Raw genomic sequence first — 21,334 nt, forward strand, 5'->3', positions numbered from 1 at the left:
AAAGTTTTATAGAATATTTTATATAATAAATTTAATTAAATTAAATTTTAAAAATATATTATATTTTATTTTTTAAAACTTTAATTATTTATTTTAATTTAATAATAAAATTAAAAATATAAATAATTTATATTATTATTATTATTATTTTAAATTTTAAAATATTTAAATATTTAAAAATAATTATATTTTTAAATAACTTTTATTATTAAATTAATTTATATATTTATAAAAGTTTTAAAAGTTTAAATAATATAATATAAATAATAAATTATAAATAATAATTTTTTAAATATAAAGTTAAAAATTTATAATTATAATTTTATAATTATTTTATTTAATTATATTATATTATTATAATTTTATTTAATTTTAATTTTATTTAATTTTTTTAATTTTTAATATTTTTTATAAAATTAAAATTTTAAAACTTTTAAATTTAAATTTAAAATTTTTATAAATTTTAATTTATTTTAAATTAAAATTTATACTTTTTAATTTTTAAAAATATATTAATTATTTTAAATAAAAATAAACTTTTTTAAAATAAAAATTTATTTTTATAAATTATTTATATTTTTAACTTTATTATTAAATTAAAATAAATAATTAAAATTTTAAAAATAAAATATAATATATTTTTAAAAATTAATTTAATTAAATTTATTATATAAAATATTTTATAAAACTTTATAATTATTTATAATATTATTTATTATTAAAAACTATTTTTATATTAATATATTAAATTATATTTAATTAATTTAAATTAATATTATTAATTTTAATTATTATAAATTATAAACTATTTAATTTTAATATTATTAAATATTATATATAATATTATTATATAATTTAAATATAAATTAATTAAAATAAATAAAAATAAAATTATTATTTTTAATTAAAAATTTAACTTTATTTTATAAATAAATATTTATTTAATAAATTTAAAAATTATTAATTTTATTATATTATAAATAAAGTTATTTAAAAATAATTATTTAATTTATTATATAATTTATTAAATTAAAAATAATTTTTAAATAAAATAATTATATTTTATTATTATATATATTATTTAAATTTATAATTTTAATAATTTTATAAAAAATTTATTATTAATAATTAAATTTATAATTATATAAAAATAAAATTTTATATTTAAAAATTATTAATATTTAAAATAATTAATATATTTTTAAACAAATTAAAATATTATAAATTTAATATAAAAAATTAAAATTTATAAAATTTTAAATTTAAATTTAAAAGTTTTTAAAATTTAATTTTTTTAAAAAATATTAAAAATTTAAAAAAGTTTAAATAAAATTAAAATTAAATAAAATTATAATAATATAATATAATTAAATAAAAAGTTAATTATAAAATTATAATTATAAGTTTTTAATTTTATATTTAAAAAGATTTATTTTATATAATTATAAATTTAATTATTAATTAATTTTTTATAAAATTATTAAAATTATAAATTAAAATATTATATATAATAATAAAATATAATTATTTTATTTAAAAATTATTATTTAATTTAATTAAATAATTATTTTAAATAATTTTATTTATAATATAATAAAATTAATAATTTTTAAATTTATTAAATAAATATTTATTTAAATAAAATTAAAATTTATATATATTTTATAAAAACTTATATTTATTAAAGAAATAATAATTTTATTTTATTTAATTTAATTAATTTAAAAACTTAAATTATATAATAAATTTAATATTTATATATAATATTTATTAATATTAAATTAATTTATAATTTATAATAATTTTATTTTAATAAATTAATAATATTAATTTAAATTAATTAAATATAATTTAATATATTAATATAAAAATATTTTTAATAATAAATAATATTATAAATATAATAAATTATAAAATTATTATAAAAGATTTTATATAATAAATTTAATTAAATTAATTTTGAAAAATATATTATATTTTATTTTTTAAAATTTTAATTATTTATTTTAATTTAATAATAAAATTAAAAATATAAATAATTTATATTATATTATTATAATTTTATTTAATTTTAATTTTATTTAATTTTTAAATTTTTTAATATTTCTTTTAAAAAATTTAAATTTAAAAAGTTTTTAAATTTAAATTTAAAATTTTTATAAATTTTAATTTATTTTAAATTAAATTTAAAATTTTTAATTTTTTTAAAATATATTAATTATTTTAAATAATATTAATTTTTAAAATAAAAATTTATTTTATATAATTATAAATTTATTTATTAATAATTATATTTTTATTTATAATAAAATTATTAAATTTATAAATATAAAATAATAATAAAATATAATTATTTTATTTAAAAATTATATTTTAATTTAATAATATAATAAATTAAATAATTATTTTAAATAATTTTATTTATAATATAATAAAAATAATAAATAAATATTTATTTAAATAAAATTAAAATTTTAATTAAAAATAATAACTTTATTTTATTTATTTTAATTAATTTAAAAATTTAAATTATATAATAATATTATATATATATTTAATAATATTAAAATAAAATAATTTATAATTTATAATAATTTTAATTTTTAATAAATTTATTTATATTAAAATTAATAATATTAATTTAAATTAATTAAATAAAATTTAATATATTAATATAAAAAAGTTTTATAATAATAAATAATATTATAAATATAAATTATAAAGTTTTTATAAAATATTTTATATAATAAATTTAATTAAATTAAATTTTAAAAATATATTATATTTTATTTTTAAAATATTAATTATTTTATTTTATTTTTAATAATAAAATTAAAAATATAAATAATTTATAAAACTTTTATATTTATAAAATTATTTATTACTAAAAATATTTTTATATTAATATATTAATTTAAATTAATATTATTAATTTATTAAAATTAAAATTATTATAAATTATAAATTATTTAATTTTAATATTATTAAATATTAAATATAAAATTATTATATAATTTAAATAAATTAATTAAATTATATAAAAATAAAATTATTAATTTTTATATAAAAATATATATAAATTTTAATTATATTTTATAAATAAATAATTATTAAATAAAAATATTTAAAATAATTATTTAATTTATTATATTATTAAATTAAAATATAACTTTTAAATAAAATAATTATATTTTATTATTATTTTAAATTTATAATTATAATAATTTTATAAAAAAATTATTAATAATTAAATTTATAATTATATAAAATAAACTTTTATTTTTTAAAAATTAAATAATTATAAGTTTAATTTAAAATAAATTAAAATTTATAAAACTTTTAAATTTAAATTTAAAACTTTTAATTTAAATTTAATTTATTTTAAAAATATTAAATAAATTTTAAAATAAATTTAAATAAAATTAAAAATTAAATTAAATTAAATTATAATATAATAATTAAATTAAATTAATTAAAGTTTTATAATAATAAATCTTTTAATTTTATATTTTAAAGAAATTATTAATATTATATTTTATTATATAAAAATATTATATATATATTTAAATATTTATAAAATAAAAATAAAATTATATATAATTAAAAATTATAATAATTAATTTATTAATTAATTATTTTTAATAATATATAAATATTATATTATTATTAAAAGTTATATAATAAAGTAAAGTAATAGACTATAATTAGCTAATAATACTTATTACTTTATATTATCTATTCCTTACCTTATAAATATCTAATCTCTTTAAAAGACTCTTATAGTCTTAGAACTCTAATAATATTAAGAGTCTTCACACAATGAATGTCTTATATGAGACGGACCCTTGGACTGCCACACCACAGACACCCCGGCCAAAAGACCACAATTCCAAGTCCACAAACTTAAAATCTAGCAATTATAAAGCCTTACCGTCACATCACGCTGGAATCCCCCAGGTACCGCTATTTTGCCAGCCACACAAGTTCTGCAGTACTGTAGGAAAGTCTTCAGGACCGTTGCTATAGGGGATAGTGAGGGGAAAAGTGGGCAAAACTCGTTAGTTTGATTAAACTGAGAGAGAATGCAAGTAAATACATCTGCGGGGCGCTGGTGAAGTCTGCAAAGGCCGCGGGTAGTCTGATGATGCAGAAGTCTCAAATTCGAGCGTTGCGGAACGGAATGACCCCAGGTGCACCATGAAGAGAGCCTGGCTGCACCACCAACTTGTGTCACTCACCCATGGCTGAGGAAGTAGTCCTACTTGGTCGATGCAACAAAGACTTTACTTAAGTATGTATTTGGGTAAGAGCTTGTGCCGAAACAGTTTAGATCTCCGGAAGGGCTCAATGAGTCCGCGAAGAAACAGTTCAGAGGATGAGGCCCTAGTTGAACCAATGACTGGGAAGCTTAAAGGAATACCTGGACTATGACGTGAGGAATAAACTTGGGACAGAAAATTCTCCATTCTTTCTCTTGAGATTGCGACTTTATGGCTCAATTGCCAGCAGTTATTTCAACCCGTTGTACTTGTCGCGCAGGGTGCCCAGGTGGCGTCTTGGGCCCCAAAGCCTTGAATGGCCAGTGTCGTTTTGAAATTTCTCTGGTGGTCGTCATACCCAGGTACTCAGTGTGGTTCACTCACTCAGTCATTGTTTGGCCCTGTAGTCGAAGTACGCGGAAAGTTTCCCAACCGGGGTTCCCGGAGGAAACGCCCAAGCGAATCGTCTCATGAGATCTGCCACCTCCTCGCCCATGGCGGCAATCGCCAATGTCCTGCCAGCGCCCTCACACGATGTCTCGGAGGCTTCCGTCTCCAGCTCTACCTCGCCTACGGTGTGTCCGAAATCCGTCACGTCGATGATGACGGTGAATTTGCCATCGACCAGATAGCTCGTCCTGTTGGTAACGAACCTCGCTAGTTCCCGTATGTGTCCGCCCCGCGGCCCATATTGTCCGTCGAGCTTAGCGCCTGGTACCAGGCTGCTGAGAGTGGCCTGGATCTCTTGCATGTCGGTGATCTCCCCGAATGCGGAGTTGATGAAGTTGCCGCCGAGGCGGATCTTTGCCTCCCAGGATACAGCATGAGGACTGCTTGGGTCGCTCGCGTTTGGTGCGAAACGCAGCCTGCCGCACTCAAACTTCTTGCGGCAGCGTATCCATACACCGGCATTAGACAGGATATCATCGGAAGTGTCGTAGTATGTGTCTTCGAAACAGGTCACACCCGTTTGTAACACGGACTTGAACGGTGGCTCGCCGGCGTTCTGGTCGAGCTGGCGGATCGAAGCCGATGTAGGAGTAAATTTGCGCTCAACCTCCAAAACCGATAGTCGGGGCACGAATCTCGGCGCTTGGGATTTGGTGAAGGGGCTTGTCTGCTGCTTTGCGTACAGTGAAATAAGTCGAGGCACCACTGAAAAACACAACGGTGCAGAGGATGCACCGCGGCCTACTAGGTGTAGGGGCACGCGCGGTGCCATGGCGGAAGATCTGAGTGCTGCAACCATCGTTGTCAGACAGGTCTTGGTCAAAAAGTGCTAGTTTTCCCTGTACTGGCTTTTTTCGGAGGAAGTGCGGAGCTTGGGCGTCCTGGCGTCGTGCCACATTCACTGATATCTGGTTTGCAAACAAACGCCGCATCCTTTGTTCTATTCCCGGTATGGTTGGTCACATCTGTTTTCACACTACAATGCAGCAAACCGGGCAACTGATTTTTAAGTGGTCGCATCCTTAATTCGGATGGTGGTAAACGCTCAAAGACCCAGTGTCTGGAAAGAGAAACGAAAAGCCACAATGCCAATATGCCAATAACAATACAGGAAGTCTCTATGGGTAGGTGGCCTCAGCCTGATACCGCACACACACAGATGGGGCAAGAACTTGGAGCTATTACTCCCGACGGTGCTATTGATTCTAAGGCTAGTATACCTAGGTACTAACCTTGGAAGCTGGCAACATCCACATCTTTATTCTGTGATTGCAATTTGGATGCGAAGGTCACAAAGGGGACCAGGGGCCACATGACTGCGCTACTTGCATTTGACCGGCTTCCAAGGTTGCCTCTGGAGGCGAGCTACATTTCCTGTCTGCAGGAGTGTCGCCCGAAACTGCTGTTGCTCAATTTGTTTGCAACCCAGGAGCAGACTATTCATGACCCACACAGTACGAGGTACCAAAACTTGAAAGCAGCACACATGATTCTAGTCATGGCAAGCACAACGTATACTTTTATAGCCTCCGAAGGCCTGGCCAGCAAAGTAGACGGGGGCTGTGTTGCCATCAACTCACTTCGCATGCAATCTATCCGCACAAGCCTCGTTGTGCCACGCTTTGGCGACATGTCCGCTCTCCGTCAACACAAGACCGGCATTGCACTCATCATTTTGTTTCTGGTCGTATTGGCCCATCTCACCTACCGGCACCTCAGTCGTGGTCCAGTTCCGATCTCTGTCAATTATCACTTCACCAGAAAGTGCAACAAAAAGTGCGGATTTTGCTTTCACACGGCCAAGACTTCACACGTTGCGTCACTCGAGGAGGCAAAACATGGCCTGAGTCTGCTCAAGAAGGCAGGGATGAGGAAGCTCAATTTTGCGGGCGGCGAGCCCTTCCTCTACCCAAAGTATCTCGGTACGTACGACTTGAGCAGGTCCTACCGTAGGCTGTCTAACCAAGTTTCAGGTGAGCTTGTTTTATTCGGAAAGCAGGTGCTCGAGCTGGAGAGCGTGTCCATTGTCAGCAATGGCAGTTTGATCCCAAAGTCGTGGCTGCGGCAGTACGGAGACCACCTGGATATACTGGCCATCTCGTGCGACTCATTCGACGAAGCCACGAATGTGAAAATTGGCCGTGGCAGCGGAGACAACGTGAGGCAGCTCTTTCGCATCCGAGACTGGTGCCGAGAGTATGGCATAAAGTTCAAGCTCAACACAGTCGTTTGCCGTTACAACTTTGACGAGGACATGGCCAAGCGCGTCGCAGAGTTGGAACCGTTTCGTTGGAAGTGCTTCCAAGTGCTCAGAGTAGAGGGCGAGAATGATTCTGAGGAGACCTTGCGTGACGTGAGGCACTTCGAGATCAAAGACGACGAGTTTGAGCTCTTTTGCAAGAGACATGAGCACTTGGGTTGCTTCGTGCCGGAAAGCAATGCAGCCATGGCGGAGAGCTACCTTATACTGGACGAGGTGAGTACCGCGGACCAGACTTTTGGCATCGCTTAAGTACTGTTCCTAACCCATGGTGCGAGTACTTGCGATTTCTGGCGGGGACGAACAAGGAAGTCAAGTCAAGGAGCATTGTTGAAGGGGGTGTGGAAGACGCCTTGAGATCCATCCGTTGGAACCAAGAGGAATTTCGAGGCCGAGGAGGGGTGTACGAATGGTCAAAGGAGGAGCTGGGCAGCAGTGGCAGTAAAGGCAATTGTGGAACACACGTAGAACAGCAGCTTGACTGGTAATGGGCACTTGAGATGTCTGGCTCGGGAAAGTGCCGCGACGTGTGGTAGGTACCTAGGTATGCTCGGCATGACGGGGAGGGGAGCCAAGAGTTGATGTCGTACAAGTTACTTATTTCAAGCGAGTACCTAGGTACCCAGGTATCTAGGTACCCAGCCGTTTCTTGTCGGCCGTCCTACCGTCGGGGATGTCTTGTACCTGCCTGGACCACCTCGTACCTGCCTGAGTACTTATTAGTAGGCAGGCGGGTACAGTACAAAGGGAGGGGCTCCCCAGGTTGCCAGGTTGCCTCGGGGCAGCGCGGGCCGTTGCTCCACTCCTTGTTGTTTGCTGGTCAGTGGCAGCTGGTTGCTTCGACCTTGACCTCATCTCGTGCTGAGGACATGATCTTGGACTTGGTCAGTGGATGCCAAGTCGTCGAGCATTAGCGCCCCAATAACGAACACTACGTGATCCCACAAGAAGCGGGGGCGTGTCCATGCTGCCGTGACCCGCGCGCGTCATGGGCAACGTGTGGACGACGGGGCGCCATGTCGAGGCGCCCACACTGCCAGGCAAGTTCAAATGTTATAAAGGGCACCTGGGACGGGCAAGACACACGCCCCGCGCAGGTGCCTCGGTGCTGCTTCATATCATCACCAAAGATGGCTCTCCTCGCCCTCACACTAACAGGTCTTGCAGCTCTGGGCCTCGCCACCCCCGGCCAGGAGGATGCCTCTCTCCATCTTGCCCGCCAGCGGCTCAGCATCAATGCCGGCTGGCGCTTCGAACGCTTCGAGGCCAACCCCGACGGCCTCAGCTACGACCGGCTGAAGCCGTGGATCCTGCCCGCCGCCAATAACTTCATTGCCGACCCAGCCCTTCACACCCAGCCACCTACCGGACGACCCGACAACGTCACATACGCCCAGGCTTCCTTTGATGATAGCACATGGGAGGCCCTGGATTTGCCCCATGACTGGGCCGTCAAGGGGCCCTTCTATGAAGGCTCCGATCCCCCAGTTGGTGGCAACATGGGCCGTCTGCCAATCCAGGGAATTGGCTGGTATCGTCGGACCATCGACGTCGCACCTGCCGACCGGGACAAGACCATCTACCTCGAGGTCGATGGCGCCATGTCCTATGCCACTGTCTGGCTGAATGGACAGCTCGTGGGTGGTTGGCCATACGGGTACGCCTCTTTCCGTCTGGATCTCACCCCTTACGCCCGGCCAGGAGAGAACCAGCTGGCCCTCCGCCTTGACCAGGACCTCGATTCATCTCGCTGGTATCCTGGCGCCGGCATCTACCGAAACGTGTGGCTTACCAAGGTCAACAACGTCCATGTCGGCCAGTGGGGCACCTACGTCACCTCAAGGGATGTCTCTGCTGAGTCGGCCACCCTGCACCTCACCGTCCAGGTCGAGAACGCCGCAACTGCCGGCGACGCGTCAGACATTCAAGTTGTCACAGATGTCCACGTCTTGGACTCGGCCACAGGACAGGCAGGAGACAAGGTTGGACAGTTCCCCATAACCAACGTCAGCGTTGCGGCCGGCAGCATCCAGTCAACAAACGGCTCCATTACCCTGGAGAACCCGAGGCTTTGGGGCCCCAGGCCATCACAGGAGCCACACCTCCACGTTGCCATCACACGACTGTATGCAGGCGGTCACGAGCTGGACACGTACGAGACTCGCTTCGGTGTCCGTTCGGTCAGCTACGCCGGCGATGGGCTCCGCATCAACGGGGAGCGCATCTACCTGCAGGGCGTGTGCCAGCACCATGACCTGGGATCAATCGGTGCTGCCTTCAACCTCGTCGCAGCTGAGAGACAACTACAACTTCTCCAGGACATGGGTTCGAACGCTATCAGGACATCGCATAACCCGCCAGCACCCGAGGTCCTCGACCTCGCTGACCGCTTGGGCATTGTTGTCCTCGATGAGATCTTTGATACTTGGGCAAGTCACAAGACGGAGAACGATTTCGCGAGCCTGTGGGAGGACTGGTCAGAGCCAGACCTGCGTGCTTTTGTCCGCCGTGACCGTAACCATCCCTCCATTTGGGCGTGGAGCTACGGCAACGAGATTGCCGAGCAGGAGGAGGGTGCCCCTGGGGCCGCAGCGGCACAGCGTCTTGCGGACATCGTCAAGGATGAGGACTCGACGCGTCAGTCATCAGTAGGCATGAATAATGCCGGTCCGGAGACTCCCTTTGTCTCTGTCGTGGATCTCATCGGCCTGAATTACCAGGGTGAAGGCAAGGGCAACGGCGGCCCGACATTCCAGAACTTCCGTGGGGAGTTCCCGGACAAGCTGATCTTCAGCACGGAAAGCTCCTCGGCCGTCAGCTCGAGAGGAACCTACCTATTTCCGGTGACCCCGGCCAACAGTACCATCGTCCTGGCCAATGGCACCGGCGCTGATCCAGAAACCCGCCAGGTCAGTGCTTATGAGCTGTATGCCGTCCCTTGGGGCGCCTCGCCCGACAAGGTGTTTGACGCACAGGACAACTTCCCGTATGTCGCCGGGGAATTCGTCTGGACGGGCTGGGACTACATCGGTGAGCCAACACCCTACGATGGACAGTCTCGCAGCAGCTACTTCGGAATCATCGACTTGGCCGGGTTTCCCAAGGACCGCTTCTACTTGTACCAGTCGCGCTGGAACCCAACAGTTCGAAATGCCCACATCCTTCCTCATTGGAACTGGCCAAACCGTGTCGGCGACGTCACTCCTGTCCACGTATTCTCTTCCGGCGATGAAGCCGAGCTGTTCGTGAATGGAGAGTCCCAGGGCCGTCAGATGAAGGCGGGTTATCGTTTCCGCTGGGACGACGTCACCTACCAGCCTGGCGAGGTTCACGTCAAGACTTACAAGGACGGAGAAGAGTGGGCAGAGGCCACAGTGCGGACGACCGGAGAGGCCACACAGTTACTTCTATCTACCTACCAGAACCGTACTGTTATAGGCCGAGGCAGTGGCGACCTCTCCTTCGTCACTGTTGCCGTGAGCGATGACAATGGCGACGTGGTGCCCACTGCCGAACCTGCCATCACTTTCTCGGTTACTGGAGGTGAGATTGTGTCGACTGACAATGGCGACCCGACGGATTTCACGCCCTTCCCATCCAAGGAACGCAGAGCTTTTAGGGGTCTCGCGCTTGCCATCGTGCGTGCGCCGACGGGCTCCTCTGGGTCCGTCACTGTTACCGCTCGGGCGGACGGCTTGAAGACGGGCGAAATCACGCTTGATGCCCAGTAGATTGATCATTCATGCAGGTTGCAAAGGACCCTTCAGTACCCTAGGGTACCTAGGTGAATAGGAGCCAGTATTCAGGTTACAAAACAAAATCGCAATCCACCCATGACAAAACATGCCGCAAGGCTTCCACATCTATAGACGTTCTCACTATCCCTCGAGCTACCTTGTGTCGACGATGAGCGTTGCCGTCAGGAGCGATGCCTCCTAGCCTTGTCTATGCGGTACAAGGCTACAGCCACGTGTCCAAGTTTTGTATTACCTCTGCATTATGATTTGCATTATACTTTACTTTTTAGAAGACAAAAAGACGGTATCTCTTTAGTGTTTACTAGTATATAATAAGTTAGTATACTATATTACACACAACCCCCCTTATACACTCTATATTTTTATATCCTCTTAATTAGTATTACTTTAATAAAAACCTATATTATAAGCTTTATAAAAATTATATAATTATAAGAATTATATAATTTAATTCCTCTCCTTTTTTTATATATAATAATATAATTAAAGTCTCTATTTTAAAAGTTCTTATTACTTTAAATAGTTACTTTAATAATAGGTTTTAATAAAAGTATATAATTAATACTACTTAAATAGATTTACTTTATAATAATAAATTATAAATATATTAATTTATAAGGATTATAATTTAAGTTTTTAAAAGTTATTATTAATATAAAAGGTCTTTTAATTAATTAAATCTTTATATAAAATTAATTAATTTATTTCTTTATATATATTCTTTTTAATACTTTATAACTTATATTATTAATTAAAATAACTTAAATTTTATAAGTTATATAATTTTTAATAAAAGTAAATATATTATTTTATTTAATAAAATTTATTTTAAAAATATTTAAAGTTATATAAATTAATTATTATTAAGTCAATAGTATTATAATTGAATCCTTATTAATATTTATAACTATTTAAATTATTTAAAGTTTTTAAATATTCTTTAAATAAATTAATAATATAATAATAAGATTAATATTTAAAAAGTAATAGAAATAATAATTTAATAATTAATCTATTAAAAGGACTTTAATTATTAAAAGAAAGCTTTTAGAGATTATAATATATAGTAATAAAGTATATTAATACTTTAAATTAAACCTTTTATTTTTATTATATTTAAAATAAAAATAATTTAATAGTAATAATTTTTAATAAAAACTTTATTAACTTTAAAATTAATAATTTATTTATTTAAATATTAATTAGATTAATAATTAAATTAATTTATAATAATTAAAAGGTCTTTATATTTAAAGTTAAGTTATTAATTAAAGGGAGTTAGTAGATTTTTATATTTAATAGTTATTATTTATATATAATTAAAAACTTTTTAAACTTACTTTAATAATTAAATATAATTTATTTTCCTTTTAGTATATATTTTATATATTTTATAATCTTTTAATATTAATATTTTTTATCTTAAAGTAATAATATTATTAATAGTTAAAGTTTTTATAATAATATATAATATAAAGAAGTTCTTTAAGGAATTCTTTCTTAAAGTATATTATATAGTTTATATAATAGTATTTATTTTATTAAAGGTTAAGAAAGTATAATTTATAATAAATATTTAATTTAAATAATAAAAAAGGTTTAATTTAAAGTTAATAGTTTTATTAATTATTATAGTTATTATTATATTAATTTGAAAGTATTTAATATATAATTTAAATAAAGAGATAGTTAGTATAGGTTTAAAAATACTTTATTTATTTTATTAATTATATAAAATTAAGTTTAAATTATATAAGTTAAGTAACTTCTTTAAATTATTTATAGTTTAATTATTTTTATAAGTTAAATAACTTATTTAATAAGTTAAATATATATATATAGTTATTATTAAAGTTAAAGAGATATATTTATAAATATTTTAAATTATTAAAAGTTTTATAAATCGGTTTAAGTTATTTTTAATTTAAATAAAGTATTTATTAATATTATAGTATTAAAAGGTAAAGAGTAGTAATAAGATAAAGTATAATAGATATTTTATTAAAACTTAATAATAATAATATTAAAATTAAAAATAAAAATTTATTAAAAAAGTATATTAAAGTATAAAAGTTAGAGATTAATAAGTTTTAATTAAATAGTAAATAACTTTATTAATTATTAAGAAATTTAAGTTTATAATTATATAGTTAAAATTAAGGTATCTAATTTAGTTATATATATAAGGGGGGTTATGTATAATGTGGTATACTGACTTATTACTATACTCGTTTTGTATATATGCCCTAGGGTGGGGATTAGGAATGAAACCGCCCACGTTCTTACATATGCGGTCTGTGGGCATATGCCGTTAGTGGTCACCCGGTCCGTGGTAGTCCAAAGGTACTGTCCCATAGCTTTTACGGTTCTTCATGGGTGGTTCTCTGAACAGCTGGCAGGGTTAAAGCCCCCAGTCACTAGGGATTTATAGCTTGATCTTAACACTGTTGAAAAGTTGCATCCCTATGCAGGCCTACCTACCTAGGTAGGTACCTAAGTCATCCACATAATAAGAGATGAAAAGGGGTCCCCCATTAGGACTGTGCGTAGTCCTACGGCAATAGACAGTGTGTGATCCCTAAGCTTTGCCCATGGTTGAAAATGACCTCATGACGGACTGTTCATCGGTTCGCGCGATGCCCATGAACCATTCTCAACCCCGACATGAGTTCCAACTCCGATATATTTCAAGATCAGCACATATCCTTCCTTAAAATTTCACCAGTGCTTGTTATGCCGCAAATAGTACATGTGCACTTTGAATACCTAGGTACCAACAACCAACCGGGCTTCGAACGGACTCGGACTTTAGGCAACCGCGATTTAAGAGATGGTCCTGCAACGCGGCGAGTTTTTGCATTCTCGCCAACGTTGAATGATTCTTTTTCATGCCTTGCCTGAATCCCACATGCAATGAGATGCTCGTGACGTTGGAAAGCACATCGGGACAGAGTGATGAGGAGTGGAGTGCATGGGGTTTTGAGTTCGTCTTGCTGATCTCAACGTCTGCAAATCACAACTGTCAAAAATTACGTTCTCTACATGTAACCGTCGGCCTGATATCTATAGATTAATTAAGTAAGTACAACTATGCAGTATGATCCCCCCGCTTATATCGAATACCGAGGGTCACGATCAACAGGGGAATTGCTCTGAGATGTCTCGCCTGACATGCTCTGATTCGATACAGAGATCTCGATGGTTTTTTGAACCACGATGTCCCTTTTCGCCTCTATGTCATTTCCAGCATGGTTATCGAGAGGAACCCATTCAGCATTGCTTCGTGACGTAATGATGCAATCGGAGTGACTAGCGGAGTGGAATGCCCGGGAATGCCCAACAGTTCGCCGCTTCGAGGGTTCATTACTGTTCCCAGCAACGGTCGAGACGTGGCGCTTCATCGACCTGAACAATGGGCGGAGGGTGGCGAGAGAGGTTGATATCATGAGGAATGAGCCCTCTGCAGCGTGCGTCATGCAGAGGTAAACCAGAGGGACTTTGAGTGACGCGCGTTAGTCAGAGCTGGCCAAGGAGAGAAACATGCTGACGAGGGGAATAGCTCACATGAAGGGTCCGTGACCAGGAGTGAGCCGATTTTGTTGAATATGGAGAATTTGTAAATCGAAATTGCGAAGCCCACCAAGCTCAGACTCAATGAGGCCGCGACACCAATCCGAGTTTTCAACGGCATGCTGAGCCGCATCACAAACGGAACAGGATATAGCGCGAAGAACACATCAAGTGCCGTTGAGTACGAGTACACGAAAAAGGACAAATTGACATAGATTTCTGGGTCTGAGCACACTCCGCCCGCAATGCTCCTGTCCCACTGGAAGGGCGTCGGTGTGCACTGAGCGAAGCCCCAGGCCGTCAGCGCGACGACACTCGCCTGTGACGTCAAGGCGAGACCCCATAGCAGGATTGCTGTCTTTGTCCCGTAGTTTAGTATCCGCTTGAGCGTCGTGATGATGGCGAACTTGGGCAAGGTACACATCCAAGGTGTCAAGCCGCTGAGGATCGCATTCCACATTCCGGCCTGGACTTTGGTGCGGTCGGGTAAGGTCACATAGTGCTTCCCAACGCCATACTGAACCGCAACTGAGAGCAACATGCAGAAGACCAGTAGCATCAAGAGGCAGCCGCCTGTGATGAAGTCGTCGACGTAAAGACCTCCGCCGAGTCTAGGTGTATACCGGAGGCGACAGTAGACCCGCAGAGCAAACACCACTTCGTTCATGACCTGTCAGCTTTCCTGTCCCGGACCATGGGATTTTCTACCCCGTGCATGGGGAGAGGCCTCACCTGCTGTGACCCCGAACAGCGACCATGTGGTCCTCAATGCCACCAGACCAAGGTCATCACTTTCCCAGACCGACATTTTGGCCGGATGCGTGCAGGTAGTGTCCAAATGATTGCGAAAAAGGGACAGAAGCTGAGATCGTGCCAAGGCATGAATCAGGACCCGTCCTGATTTATTAAGATAACTCTCTTCGGTTTTTTTTTTAAGAGAGCTTGGCTTGACTAGCAATCCACAACCGGGTCCGGGCCCCTGACGCTACCCAGGCGGACAGCTTTGCGGAAGCACAGCCGTGCGGGGACGGTAACTGCTTTTGGACTGTGGGAGCGCATCACGAGGTAACCTGAAGGACTGGTTCCTGCGCATGGACGTCTGTGGCTTGCAGCCGCGGCGCTGTTCTACCGATTTTTGACGGCCCAGAAGCACCTTGCCACGTGCATATGGAGGCGGATGCGCCAACGGCGGTTTGAATATGTTTTGATGCTTCTTTAGCACATGGTAGTCCCTGGGACCCTGGGTTCTTCGCCCAGGCCGAACACGGCCATAAATAGACATCCTCAACCGCCTACCCTAGCTCAGGGCCCTTCCAAATACCGATCGATCAATGATTGAAGAATTGTTTAATCCCGGCCATATTGACTCCATCCAAATCAGGTTCAAAGGATGCTTGGAAAGTTGTGTCGGCTCGTCCAGTCTCATGCCTGCTTGTCCTTGTCTTGATAGCTGGGCTGGGCTGGCTGCCGCAGGCCTCGAAGATCGGAACCTTCCTAATAAGCGGAGGACACCCGGCAGATCACCAAGGGCCGTGTGGGTTCAGATAACGACATCACAACACCACCAGCGCATCATGAGATGCCAATGAGAGCGGGGCGGCGTCGGCTGGCGGGATCATGTTGCATTTGACTTTCGACATGGGACGGACGACACTCACTATACAGTCTCAGACGCGGAGATCGAGCGGGTCGCGCTTGGGCACGGTGGCATGCTCATGAGTCAAGCGCTGTCCGCACTGCACTGGGTCAATCTTGCCTCGGGACGTAGCCCGCCACCGAGAGTGGACGACAGAACGATTCCTACCGGCTCTCACATTAACGGCCGGCAAGGGCGGCAGGAGAATGGAAAGGGAATCTCACTGCTTCTCTCATAGACCCGCCATGTCGGCAAACTCACCAGTAGTGCCATGTCCTGAGAACTGCACTTGAACAGAATTACTTGCAATCGACTGTGCTCTGACTGAGAACCCATAAATCATACTGTCGTCATGGGCCAGCATGGACAATGCGGTGCACCTAATCCATATCTGATACACATCTCGGGCGATGACCCTGACTATGTGGACACTATACGACTCCGTGCGGAAGTCTTGGTGCATCTGCTCTGATTCTGGTATTCTCACTTCTCTTTGCATTGATCTCAAGCGTGTCAGCTTTGTCCTTTGGGTTGGTTCAAGAACACTTCTCTTTCTTGAGGGCGGCACACCAAAGATTACGTGGTATAGAAAAGACTTGCCTGTCTCGTACGCCGCTCATAACGAGTGTATATTCTATTTAGATAGAGGTAGAAACAAGTAAAAGAGTTGCATAGTTAGGGAACATAATAATTCGAAAAGTATACACTAATAGGCTTTAATTATATTATATTTTTTATTTAACTATTTATCTATTTATTATCTTTTTAACTTTTAAATTAATTACTAATTTACATTTTAATATAAAATAAATAATTATTTAATATATATCTTTAAACTTATTTATATAAAGTAAAGTTATTAGTTTTTTTTATAAAACTTTCTTTTATTATATTTTTATATATTAAAGAAAAGTAAATAAATCTTTAATAATAAAGTAATATATTTAAAAGAAATATTTAATTTTAAATATTTAAACTTTTATTATTTATATAATATTTATTTAATATATAGATTATTTATATTTTTAATTCTATTATTAAACTAAAAGTAAATAGTTAAAGTTTTAAAAATAAAATATAATATATCTTTTAAAGATTAATTTAATTAAATTTACTATATAAAACTTTTATAATAACTTTATAATTTACTATATTTATAATATTATTTATTATTAAAAGATACCTTCCTATATTAATACACTAAGTTATACTGATTTAAACTAATATTATTAACCTTAATATAAATTAATCTATTAAAGATTAAAACTATTATAGATTATAGACTACCTAATCTTAATACTATTAAATACTATATATAAGGTTACTATATAACTTAAGTAAATTAATTAAAATAGGTAAAGATAAAGCTACCATTCCTCTAAGAGTTCTAGCTCTACTCTATAAGTAAAACCACTTAAAAACAATTACTTAACCAAATTAAAATATAACCTCTAGATAAAGTAATTATACTCTATTACTATATATAATATCTAAGTTTATAATTCTAATAAATTTATAAAAAAAGAAATAACTATTAATAATTAAATTTATAATTATATAAAGGTAGATCTTTACTTTAAAAAAGTTATTATTATTTAAAATAATTAATATATTTTTAAAAACTAAAAGATTATAAATCCAATTTAAAGTAAATTAAAATCTATAAAAATCTTAAACTTAAACTTAAAGGTTTTAATTTAAATTTAACTTACTTAAAGAGGAAAATACTAAATAAACTTAAAAAAACTTAAATAAAGTTAAACTAAATTATAATATAATAAAATAATTAAATAAAAATTAATTAGAAAATTATAATTATAAATCTTTTAACTTTATACTTAAAAGAAGTTTATTTAATATATAATAAATAAACTTTATTTAATTATTTAAAAGTTTTAATTCTTTTATAAAATTTATATAAAAAAGCTTTTAAATAACTTTATTTTATTATATTATTATTCTATTAATTATATATTTGATTTATTTAATAAAAATAAAAATAAATAATTATATAATAAGTATATTAATAGAAAAGATTATTTAAAGGTGTTATATATATCTTTAAATATATATAAAATAAAAATAAAATTATATAAAATTATATTAATAGAAAAAGTTAATTTATTAAGTTTTATATTATAATATTTCTTTTATAAAAACTATTTTAAAATTATTTTAATTTTATATAATTATTTTATTAACTTTTTAATATAATATTATTAAAAGTAATACTTTTTAACTTTATTTATATAATATAAAATTTAATTATATATTTATATATTATATTCTCTTTCTACTATTATTAATATTATATTTCTATAATATTAAATTTTTAATATTTACTATTATATAAAGGTACTATATATATATTATATATATAGAATTAAAAATGAAATCACCTTGTGTGCCGGCATGTAGGATCTAATGTTATAAAAAGACTCTCGCTCGGGTGACTGCTACACGGCGACGGCACAAGGGTAGATAACTATGTTGGAGTGCTCACTACACAAATCTACTCGGGGTGGCCTGTAGAGAACCTCATATGGGATAACTTTGATGAAGTTACCTAAAGCAAGACAACCCGCTCTGTAATGGCTGCCTAGGTATAGTACGATTGTCTCATAGCTAACCTTCACATGATGACCTTGCATAAGACAACCATATGAAATAGCCATGTTGGTAACAAGCCGATATAGGATGACAGTGTGTAAGCTATCGACATACCTACATAGGTAGGTATACAGAGTGACTCTTCAACAACTTTGCAAATCGCTCGAGTAACTTCGTGCCTGCGTTTGAATACGGTATCCGCGATTGCCTATCTCTCAATAATTTTCCCTCGAGGTGTATTCCCTTTTAGCCATATTATAATATTGCAATTCAAACTAAAACCTCCTCTGGCATGTAGAAACCCCGTTGCTCATACTTTACTCGTTGAATCCTATTCACTTCTCGTGGTCAAAGAACGGCTCACAACCATACCTTTTCTTCATCTCCACCAGGCGGTTATGATGATCACAATTCCTGCCAGAAATTCGTAAATATGCTTGACTCATGACGCCATAATCTTCATCAGATTGAGCATTCCCTGCAGCAATCTCTTCACGGTTGGTTTGTATCACCCGAGAACACTCAATGGCATGAGGGCCGAAGACGGCTACGAAAGGCATTTCATTACAGAACACAAAACTAAGAAACATGGTATCATACAACATAACACACGATTCCTTCCCAACGCTTTTAGAAATTGAACTCCGGTGATCAGAGAGCCTGCTCGCTGGCCCTCTATCCAGGATCCTCAACCAGTCTATTGTACTTGATCTTCATAATCGAGTCAGCTTTCGACCAAGAAAAGTCTCATGTTTCGATCTACTGACCTAGGATCTAAGCATCAGCAGCCGTCGGGTCTGGAAGCAGCGGGAGTCGTCTGCTTGTACTCCACAGGACTTTTCTTGAGATCCCCATCGACAGCAACAGCGAAATCATCATTGATGAAGTGCTTGAGGTCCTCAAAGAGCCCTTCGCTGAAAGCCCCCGATCTCTTGGCCCTCGTATACAGCTCCTTGACCACCTGCGTGGATAGCTGCGCGGGGGTGGCCAAGATATTCTCAATCTCCTCACGATGTCCGAAGCCGCACTTGGAATGACTGTCACCGACGGACTCGCCGTCTCTAAAGCGCAGGCCAGGCTCCTGGTGGCGTCTGATGCGCACGTCACCGTACGAGTTTGCCAGCTGCACGGGGCTGACGTTGATCCGCGTGGGCTCGGGTGGCGGCCACAGTTTAGCTTTGGTTAGACCCATGATGGCTGAACCGAGCTGCAGCTGCTCGCAGTCCTCACGGGCGGCGTCATCCTCAGGTGCATGACAGTATCGAATCTCTTCCTCGGGGTAGTACTGAGGGTTCAAGAGCTTCTGGACGGGCTCGCTCACTGCCTTGATGATGTTTTCAATCGCAGCAAGGCGCGTCGCGGCGATTATCTCGACCACGTCGTCGGATACGGGCTGGTCACCCCAGGGTTTGCCCTCAGAATCCAAGAGCTGGCCATCAGCGCCGATATGCGCGTTATAGGCACAATTCGACAGAATCTTGGAGAACCACTCAGCTTGTCCAAGCAACCAGCCCGTGACCAATGTCTTGTCCTCGTCGACGGCAGCCCCGGGACTTGTGATCTGGCTTGGAAGTCCAGCAATCCACCCCTTGATGAATGGGACTAGGAGATGAATTGCCTGGAATTTCTCTGCCACGAGAGCAACATCGTAGAGATTGCCGATGCTAGGGATGCTGGGGACGTCGTGGAACTTGTAGTGGGCAATGGAAAAGATGACGTCCAGGCCGTACGCAGGGTCGCTTGACTGATTTGGGTTGATCGCTTGAGAGGCAAGCTCCTCTTTCCAGCGATGAGACACGCTCTCCAAAATGCTGGAACGCACAGAGTAGACTGCGCTTGTGCCATCCGTTTCTTGGACTCTGATGTGAAGGTCGGCATCTTCGTGATACGAAACACTCCTGTCGGACTCGGGCAATGAGAACTCCCTTGCCTCGTCGATTGAGGTAGGGACGGTCGAGTCAACAGCCGATTCCTCTGTTGTATCTCCATTGGTGTTTGCAGTGCCTGCTTCCTGGGCATCTTCCAATGTGGTTGTTGGCTTTGATGAAGGGCCTGGGGTGTCAGGAGGTGTTGGCAGACCTTCTGAATTCTCCAGTGGCTCACCGGATGACTTATTGCCCCCGGTTGCTAGCCTGTGAAGCGCTTCAGTTGAAGCTGTTTGGGGCTGAGGAGACGAGCTCAAGGGGCGTTCGGCCTCGGCTATGACTTCAGATGTCTGTGTGGCAGCAGGTATACTGTGAGAAGAACTCGTCTTCTTCAAGACCGGCTCAAGGGGTGATGTTGCTGGTGACGATGCTGTGTCAACCTTTCCGGTGTCTGTAGAGGACCTGAGCAGTCAAGGTCAGCGTGTTTGATCTCTTCGGACATTGCGGAGGTCCGTCCTCGTATAGAAAAGTGGGAAGTACCCAAGGGAAGAGACGCGCGTGGGGATTGTCGGGAATGGTGGATTGCTAGACAAAGGCAAAGAAGCGCGTCTTCTGCGCTGCACGTCGTAAGGCATGTGCGGATCGTGGCCCAACTCTCCTAGAAAGTCGTGGGTAGAAGGACGAGATTTCATGAGGCGGCGACGACTTGGTAGGGTGCCAAGCTTGACGTCTGTCAAAGACAAGGGCTCACTACATATGTATGTGAATGCTTGCTCCGCTGGAACTTAAGGCCCGTCCACGACAAGCTCAACGGCAATGCCAGAGACCGTAGTAGGGCTGGAGAGCTCCAGAACCAACCACAGAAGGCAATGCAAGCAACGTCAAGGCCAAGGTGCCATTTCCGCCATCAACTTTGTGGTGGAGAT

General features: G+C 36.9%; 5 protein-coding genes across 5 annotated transcripts; 2 read left to right on the forward strand and 3 right to left on the reverse strand.

Moving 5' to 3' along the window:
* Positions 1-4,647: 4,647 nt before the first annotated feature.
* Positions 4,648-5,508, reverse strand: KVR01_001154 (uncharacterized protein; the record flags this gene model as incomplete). The annotated part of the gene is made up of 1 exon (XM_044783159.1): positions 4,648-5,508. One exon carries the CDS (start codon positions 5,506-5,508, stop codon positions 4,648-4,650), a length of 861 nt encoding a protein of 286 aa, XP_044649109.1.
* Positions 5,509-6,339: 831 nt separating this feature from the next.
* KVR01_001534 (uncharacterized protein) lies at positions 6,340-7,457 on the forward strand (the record flags this gene model as incomplete). The annotated part of the gene is made up of 2 exons (XM_044792428.1): positions 6,340-7,185; positions 7,248-7,457. The coding sequence occupies 2 exons, from the start codon at positions 6,340-6,342 to the stop codon at positions 7,455-7,457; spliced, it is 1,056 nt and encodes a 351-aa protein (XP_044649489.1).
* Positions 7,458-7,985: 528 nt separating this feature from the next.
* Positions 7,986-10,700, forward strand: KVR01_001626 (uncharacterized protein; the record flags this gene model as incomplete). The annotated part of the gene is made up of 1 exon (XM_044792212.1): positions 7,986-10,700. One exon carries the CDS (start codon positions 7,986-7,988, stop codon positions 10,698-10,700), a length of 2,715 nt encoding a protein of 904 aa, XP_044649581.1.
* Positions 10,701-13,837: 3,137 nt separating this feature from the next.
* Positions 13,838-15,105, reverse strand: KVR01_001948 (uncharacterized protein; the record flags this gene model as incomplete). Its single annotated transcript, XM_044788023.1, has 3 exons — positions 13,838-14,223; positions 14,292-14,954; positions 15,030-15,105. 3 exons carry the CDS (start codon positions 15,103-15,105, stop codon positions 13,838-13,840), a joined length of 1,125 nt encoding a protein of 374 aa, XP_044649903.1.
* A 4,219-nt stretch (positions 15,106-19,324) lies between these two features.
* On the reverse strand, positions 19,325-20,910 carry KVR01_001746 (uncharacterized protein; the record flags this gene model as incomplete). Its single annotated transcript, XM_044782640.1, has 2 exons — positions 19,325-20,777; positions 20,849-20,910. The coding sequence occupies 2 exons, from the start codon at positions 20,908-20,910 to the stop codon at positions 19,325-19,327; spliced, it is 1,515 nt and encodes a 504-aa protein (XP_044649701.1).
* Between the last annotated feature and the right edge of the window lie 424 nt (positions 20,911-21,334).

Source organism: Diaporthe batatas (genome assembly GCF_019321695.1).
Source record: "Diaporthe batatas strain CRI 302-4 chromosome Unknown Contig00002, whole genome shotgun sequence".
NCBI lineage: Eukaryota > Fungi > Ascomycota > Sordariomycetes > Diaporthales > Diaporthaceae > Diaporthe > Diaporthe batatas.